Here is a 9040-nt window from a genome sequence, read left to right on the forward strand (position 1 = left end):
GAAAAGTAGGTACAGGGACTAACGATACTTCCCTCCCTCCCCTATCCATGCACACAGCATCTCTCTTATTAAAGCAGGGTGACTTTGTTTCTCTGTTTTACATATTAGGTTTCTGAATAAGATTTTATTTTAATGAGGAAGAAAGATTCTGTGCCTCAAAGAGAGTTTGACTACCACTGGTTTATATGGTCTCTAAACCCAAATATTCTGAAGAGTCTGGTTAATTTAGCTAATTGAAAACAAGTTGCCCTGACCATATCCTTTATTTTTTTTAAAGTCTCAAGAATTTATTTCATTATAAACACAAAGGTAGTCTTGTATTGAGTATATTAATAGTACACTGAGTATTTACTGCCTTTTCACAGGCCTAAGATAAAACAGCCCTATGATTTCAGTGCTCTTACATCCCACTCATGCAGGTGAGAACACTGGGGCTCAAGGACAGTCTAAATCCAACCCCAGGTCTATGGGCGTGCCTGCACCCAGCCCGTTAACAACCAGACTGCCAGAGTTAAATTCTCATTAGAACCAAAGGGGAAGATTCTTGGATAAATATAATCACACTACTCATTATTGCAGGTCATTTTGTGTACTTCCATACGTTGATTCAAAAAAAATTTCACACAGTTGCTTATTTTTAAACTTCCGTGTTCTTTTTGAAAGTCCTCGTATCCTGTCACCTTGTTCAGAAACATTTTAGTGCTCATTAAGAATAAAACTATTTGTAGGCCTGAGTTTGAAGTTATCCAGAGTCAAGGTGGCTCAGTTTTGCCTTTACTTTCATCTGTCTTTCAGTTTATTTTTGTCATTTTCTATTATGAAGTAGCCATTTTTTCTAATATTACCAGAGTTGCCCAAATGAATCCATAAATATCACATACCTACAGGGATTTCAGAGCAGCCAAGAAAGGATATTTCTTATGTTGTCAAGTTACTAAGAATCCGTGATCTCACAATCTTTGAACACAGAGAGTATTGCATAATGTTTTCACAATGCCAATATCAGGATTAGAATGTAAAGTCCTCACTACATGCTCTAAGTCATGATTCCATTGCTTCTTGCTGCAACCTCCACTTTTAATTCCTGCCTGTGTAGCCTCTAAACTAGGAGCAGGCAGAGGTGGGTATTTATCTCCACCTCTGCCTGCTCCTATTGCACCTCTTCTGTTAAAATATCAATATGTTGGCATTTCACCACATTCCATCTGCAACCTGCAATCTTTTAGCGCTCCCTGCTTTCATGGTCATGTTTTTCCTCACCACGTTGAACTCCATTGTCAACTCTAATTTCTCCCTAGAGCCTCAGGCTTGAGTTTCCAGCTGCTTATTGAACATATACGTGTTTTTTTAACACCAGAAACTCCTGTTACTGTTTTCTCAAATATCCTCCATCTCCCTTTCAATTATATTACCAATCCTTCCCAGTTCTTCATTCTTGAACCAGATCATACTTGCCTTTATACATGACGGTTCTATCACATCTAGAAAATACCTATTACCTTCTCACCACATCTTTGCCATTCTTAAGAATTAAAGTCAGATTGAGAAATATGCTCATGAGTTTATTCATGTATCTTAGTTCTTGGCATTTTGCAGTCTAGCTACCCATAATATATACAGCAAGTTAAGCTCTGCACTCTGTTCAAGAAGCTTTTTTCTCAAAAACATATTTTTAACTGACAGGTTGCATTAACATCTGTCAATAAGACACAGTTTATTGCTTTAGAATTTCAGAGTACCAATAAACTCAATTTTGATTTGTAAAGTATATGGTTGTCTGCTAGCCACCTAAAGAGTTAAAATATAAACTTATTTGACAGCCTAGAAAAAGTAGAAAAATTCCTAGAAACTTAGAACCTACTAAGACTGAATCATGAAGAAGCAGAAAATCTAAACAGACCAATTGCTTCATGATCAAAATCTCTCAATAAATATGTCCATGACCAGATGGCTTTACTGATGAATTCTACCCGCATTTACAGAATAATTAATACCAGTCCTTCTAAAGCTCTTGCAAAAGAAAAATAGAGAAAGGAACACTTCCAAAATCATTTTATGAGGACAGCATTTTACCCTAATACCAAAACTAGACAAGGATGGCATAAGAAAATTACAAGCCAGTACCCCTGGTGAACTTAAATGCAGAAATCCTCAACAAAATGTTACCAAACCAAATTCAACAATATTTTAAAATAATTATACACCGTGATATAGTGGGATTTATTCCAGGGATACAAGGGTAGTTCAATTTTGTTAAAGTGGTATATCATATTGATTTGCAAATGTTAAAGATAAAAATCTTGATCTTCTCAAATGATACAGAAAAACCACTTGACAAAACTCAACATTCATTTATGCTAAAAACTCAAAATATTGTACCTCAAAACAGAAAGGCCATTTATTAGCTCACAGTTAACATCATACTTCAACAAAACAAGGAAACCCATCAGAAATAAAACAAGGACTCCCTTTCTTGCCACTTTTATTCAACATAGTATTATTTGATTATAGTATTATATAAACATATTATTCAACATCTTTATATATGTATACATATATAAAGACTCCACTAAACTACTGTTAAACTAATCAATGCATTTAGTAGATTTGCAGGATACATGGTATATATGCAAAAATATTTTTCATTTCCATACACTAGTGATGAATGATCAGAAAGAAATTAAGAAAACAATACCATTTACAATTGCATCAAAAAGAAAAAAAATAACTAGGAATAAATGTAAGAAGGGGAGAAAAAAATATCTCTACACTGAAAATTCCAAGACATTGGTGAAATAGAAGAAGAAAAAGTAAGGGTAAGATATTTCATGTTCACGGATTAGAAAAATATTGTTAAAATGACCATACTACCCCAGAGCAACCTACAGATACAGTGCAATCCCTCTCAAAATACTAGCGGCATTCTTTTTCACAGAAATAGCATAAACAATCCTAAAATTTGTTTGGAACCACAAAAGAACCTGAATAGCCAAAGCAATCTTGAGAAAGAACAGAGCTGGGGGCAGCAGGGTCCCTGATTTTCAGCTGTGTTGCAAAGCTATAGTAATCAAAACATTATGGCATTGACACAAAAATAGACACACAGATGTGAGAAATAGCCCAGAAAATAAACCTACACATATGTGATCAAAAAATTACAACATATGAGCAAAGAACATACAATGAAGAAAAGATAGTCTCGTCAATAAATTGTTCTGGGAAAACTGGACCACTATATTAAACCATGCAAACAATTAACTTAAAATGGATCAAAGACCTCAAACCATAAAACTGCTGAAAGAATATAAGCAGTAGCTCCTTCATGTTAGTCTTGGTGATGATTTTTTGGATCGGACATCAAAAGTGAAGACAACAAAAGCAAAAATAAACAAGTAGTACCACATCCAACTATAAAGTTTTTTGCACAGCCAAGAAAACCAACAACATGAAAAGGCAACCTATGGAATGGAAGATGATACTTGCAAATGATGTATCTGATAAGGGGTTAGTATTGAAAATATATAAAGAAGTCCTACAACTCAATAGCAAAAAACACAATCCACTAAAAAATGGGCTGAGGATCTGAAGAGCCATTTTTCCAAAAGAAGACCTACAAAGGCCAGCAGGTCCATGAAGAGGTGCTCAGAATCTCTATAATCATCAGGGAAATGCACATCAAAACCACAGAGAACTACCACCTCACCGATTAGAATAGGTATTAGCAAAAAAACAAGTGTGGTGAGGTTATAGAGATAAGGGAACTCTCTTGCCCTGTTGGTGAAAATGTAATTTGGTGTGCAGCCCCTGTGGGAACTGTAAGGAGATTCCAAAAAAATTAGAAATATCCAGCAATTCTACTTCAGGAAATTTCTCCAAAGAAAATGAAAACACTGACTTAAAAAAGATAGGTGCTACCTGCATGTTTATTGCAGCATCATTTGCAGTAGCTGGTGAAGCAGCTGGTAGAGTTCTGTGAGCAGGGTCCCAGGTGGGAGTTGGTTATATAGAGTTCTGCTGACACAGAGTAAGCTACAGGTGTGGACCACAGGATCTCAGAATAGCTTTATGAAGCAGGCTGGGTAACCGAGGACCTTGAAAGCCCAGCAAATACTTTTGTGTTACTACTGCAAGAGAGAGATCTAATAATTTTTTTTAAATGGAACAGTTTTTGAAGTATCATGTGTGTACACATATAAAATCTATACATACGTGCACATTTACGATAAATGTGAAGCTCACTGAAATTTTAAAAAGGGAAAACACAGGTATATGCACTCAGATCAAGAGACAGCATTATTTCCAGGTTCCCAGAAACTCCATCATGCCTCCCAGTCTAAACAAATGCCCCCACCCTCAACACACCGAGTGATTAGGACTTTTGTCTTCATTGATTAATTTGTATTGTTTTCCAACTTCTTTTTCCCAACATCAGTTGAGTCCTACAGTATATACTCTTCTTGTGTCTGGCTTCATTTGTTCAACAGTGTATTTATGGAACACATTCATGTTGTATGTGGCAATAGTCCTTTTATTCTTTCTCATTCCTGTATGGCAGCTCGTTGTATAGATATACCAAAACTTTTGGGTTGTTTCCTAACAAGTTAGTTCTGTTATTAACAGTCTTTATGTGTCTAATGATGAACATAGGTAGGTAGGTCTGTCAAGGGCTTGCCTAGAGACTATTGCTGCATGTGCATGTGATTATCATTAGCTACGGACCATTTCTGGAGTGTTTACTCAGAAGTTTTTAACCTCATGGCCGTAAACCACATTGTAGACCCGTCTACAATTTTTGAATAAAGAAGAGTGACAAATGCTAATTAATGTGTATAGAGGAAAGGGAATAAAAAATACCGATTACCATTCAACCAGGTAATTTCTAGATCATCCACTAGACTGGAAATGAAATAGCATACCACCATCAGGGAAGGGAGTTGGTTTGGTGTTGGGATGTTGAGTATAAAGGGGAAGAAAAAGGAAGATCTGGCATTTGGATTGGGAAGGAACAAAGACCCCGGGGAGCCAAGAATACCATGCTTTTGGTGTGTTGTGTTTTTTTTGTTTTTTTTTTTTTTTTAAGGGTAACTTAACAGTCATTGAAAGGTAATTAACATTGGGTATTTTTCATTTAGAGGAACGCCTTCCTCTTGTTCTAGAAGGAAAAATACAGTGACATAATCCACATATTTTATATGTATGGAACTGATTTCAATATTTTCAGGTCCATTTTGCTTAGATGTGTACTCATTTTAACTTTTCGCCTTATGGTTCTTGCCTTCTCCCATCTCAGGCTCAAACACATATGAAGAGGCAGCTGCGTATATTCAGTGTCAGTTTGAAGACCTCAATAAAAGAAAGGACACAAAGGAAATATACACCCACTTCACATGTGCCACAGATACGAAGAATGTGCAGTTTGTTTTTGATGCTGTAACAGATGTCATCATAAAAAATAATCTAAAAGATTGTGGTCTCTTCTAAATTTTGCAGTTAATGGTAAAATGCATTTTCAAACCAAATGAGTACTTCTGTGTGGATCTCTCTAAATTAGAGTCTTGCAGCAACACAATGTAGTATACAGCAGATGTATCTGGGACCTGACCAAAGTTGTTCTGTTGTGTTTTTTTAACTGAAAGTAATAGAAGGACCTTTCTTAAATGTGAGAGGTGGTCCTGCACTGGGAAACTAAGGGCAGTGTTAATGCTCGACTCTAGTGTATTGATGATTTCTGCCTACGTGTAAATATGCAAATGTATGTATACATGTATTTATAACTTTTGTTTTCCACATTACTTTTAGGCTTTAAGAGTGGCAACTTATTCTAGCGTGATGGCTTTGGTAATAAACAGAAATACTAAGTACTTTGTACTGAATGACAGACTATTACCGTGTTTGCCAGTTTTAAACAGCTTTATTTATGTTCATGTCTTGTAAATTTTTAAGTACAGTTATTAATATTAGGAAACATTGCAGCCCTTATCTTGATTATATGTATACTTGTAATCTTAAAGTTATTTGTACAAACATTGCACAGACTATTTTAATAACATGATTTGTTCTTTAAATTTAATGTGTTTTATTGAAATGTTCTTAGGATGAATATACCTGCCTTTGGATCAGTTATATAAACATTGTATGCATTTTAATTTTTCTTCTAAAAGTGCATGCTGATCTAATTCTACATTAGATTTGGTTTGAAAAACTGAAATTTCAGATTTTTGAGGCTATACTCTCAGACTTACTATAAACACTTAATTTTTATTCAGTTGGTTTGTTTTCACTTTGGATTTTAATATTTGGATGGTATTCATGCATTTCCTTAAAGGTGATGCCAGATTAATTTTTATACACTTTAAATAACTACATTCTTATTTATAACTAAGTTTAGGTGGATTATTGAGAGCATTTTGTGGGTAAAAATATGTCAGCATAATGAATTTTGAGACATTCATTTGTGTATTTCCTTTGGGAAATCCCTTGTACCTAGCATACATGATAGTTCCTTATTTGGAAGATAACAAGAAAGATCTTTGAATATTCAGCTGCTGATCTAATGCAAGCTTTAGATTCCTATATGTAACTACTTTCAAATTTAATTGTCACACTATATATTAAAATTACTTTTTTCTCGTACTCAAATTTCCACCACTTGCTTGAGTTAATATTTCTTTTTAAATTGTGCTATTATTTCTGACAATTAAATGGGCAATTACACTTAGAAAATGAGTAATAGTACTTAATAAAGTCAGTGATTTTATGTATGCTCAAATAAGTGTTACATATCAGCTAGATATTGGACTTTGATAGTCATTTCTTTTCATGATTCATGATGTGTCTCTGTGACTTCATTTCAACAAAATGAACAGCATTCCCTACCCTACTTCTGTTGTTTTACTCATCTTGAAAAAGGTCCTTCAATAAGCTTTGTGGATAAGTAGTTTCTTAGTTACGTGCTGTCATTTTGTTGAAGTATATTTCTTGAAGTGTGTGTGGGTGTGGGTAACCACAGACTACATTTTCATCTGTTATATTTTGGGGATTTGTTTTTCTTCTTTGTGATGTAAAGAAATTCAAAGTTATCACAGTTTCTTAAATGTGTTAGTTTAGATTCTTTACGTGCCTTTCATGAAAGATGTTTTCATTAATTTTACTGATGGAAGACCTGTAACATCCTTATTGTGAAGCTATGTATGAAATTCACCTATACTATGAATAAATATGAATCCTGAGAAATACTGTTTAAAAAGCCACAAAGAAGCACATCTTGGTGACCATAATTGGTGAATTCCTGAACTTTATTCTGTGTAATTGTGTTACTAATAAATCCTAATAAATTTAAATTTTTAAAATTTTACAAACCTGTTGACTAAACACATGTTTTACATTAGGATTTACTAAGTATCAGTCTATGGAATGCCCATTTATTCTTTATCTTTTTGCAATTTCATCTCCACAAACTTGAGTTTTTCCTGCCTCAAGTTTCTTCAGGAGATATGGTGCCACATTTAGAACTGCCTGGTTGATATCCCCTTCTGAGAATTTACTGCCTGCCCTTAAGTCCATATGTCCCAAACCACGTTCATCACCATTCTCCCAGTTCTTACCAGTTCATTAAACCAGTTCTTACCCCCTAATTTTGCCAGTGTAACCACTCAGTACCATCATTCTTCAGTGCCTCAACAGGCAACTTTTTAGCCACTTATAACTCTCTTTAGCCCTCATCTCCATCTCTGATAAGCCACCATTTTGCTCACAACTCTAGTCTTCCAATGCGTTGCCAGTTTTTATTTTTCCTTTCCATTCCTACTACCACCTACCAAATGCAGGTTTTTGCTTCACTTCTGCGTGAAATGGCTTAATTAAATTCTCCACTTCCCATTTTTCCTTTCTCTCATACAGGCTAGTTATCCTGATTGTGTTATCTTGTGTTATCAGGGCATTGGCTCTGACTTTTCAATAAAACCAAGTTTAACTTTGCCTCCTATTCAGAGCTCATCCACTATCTGATCCCACTTCATTATGTCTCCACTCCTCTTCTACACTACATCCTAAAAGTACTTTGTGCATAGCCTGGGCCTTCCTCCAAGTATTTGTCTACATACTGTGTGAGATATGCTTAAAACAATCCATGGAACATGGGAAGTGTTCATTCATATCTAGTAATGTTACTTTTATTAGGACTTTTGTTTGTGTTACCTTTTTTAGATTCACCTGTCATCTCTTTAGTCTGCTTTTTGGGGAACTACATGGTTCCAGTAGGGCTGCTAATCCTCCCTGGCATAGGATCAAACCTGACCAGTCCTGGTCTCTCATCACTAGGCATGTGACCCAAAATGAACCAGTCATAGTCCCAGTTATCATCCCTAAATTTATGAAAGCTGTTCTGGTTTCTAAAATTCCCTTCATTTCAGTATCCTTTTAAAGGACTCTATATGCTTCATTAAATTCAGTTTCAATCACTTTGAAAAAGTCTCAAAATGTGTATGTTCTTACTGAATGTCAAAGGATCTGTAAGATCAGAAAAGGCTCAGAGAGGTTAATTAACTTGACCAAGACCAAATCAAGGTGTCAAACCTATCACTTCAATTTCATGTCTATTGTAGAACTCTTGAGAATGCTACCTTATTTCTAGAAAATATGTAAGTTGTTTATCCCCACTCTTAACCATCTGAGTTTATCTAAACACTTTTTTAGATTATAAATACATAAGACAGAGCAAAGCTGGAGGCATCATGCTGCCTGATTCCAAACTATATGACAGAGTAATTAAAATAGTATGTTATTGACACAAAAATAGATACATGCATCTGATGAACAGACTAGAGAGCTCAGAAACATGCTCATTTATGCTCCACTGGTTTACAACAAAGGAACCAAGAATATACAATGAGGAAAGGACATTCTATGATAAATGGTGTTGGGAGAACTAGACTGCCATATGTGGTCTAGAATGAAATGACCACTATTATAAAACATCCACAAAAAATAACTAGGTGGATTGAAGACTTGAATACAAGACATGAAACCCTAAAAGTCCTAG

At 35.1% G+C, this 9040-nt stretch overlaps 1 protein-coding gene across 2 annotated transcripts in view; it reads left to right on the plus strand.

Annotated features, from left to right (window-relative positions):
- The window catches only part of GNAI1 (G protein subunit alpha i1), an 85122-nt gene extending 77768 nt beyond the window's left edge, over positions 1–7354 (plus strand). For both annotated transcript variants that reach the window (XM_042916469.1, XM_042916476.1), the window contains one exon: positions 5291–7354. In XM_042916469.1, the coding sequence (XP_042772403.1) occupies positions 5291–5481 (191 nt within the window). In that variant the 3' untranslated portion in view covers positions 5482–7354. The remainder of the gene's footprint in view (positions 1–5290) is intronic.
- Positions 7355–9040: the final 1686 nt, after the last annotated feature.

Source organism: Panthera leo, chromosome A2, assembly GCF_018350215.1.
Source record: "Panthera leo isolate Ple1 chromosome A2, P.leo_Ple1_pat1.1, whole genome shotgun sequence".
Lineage (NCBI taxonomy): Eukaryota > Metazoa > Chordata > Mammalia > Carnivora > Felidae > Panthera > Panthera leo.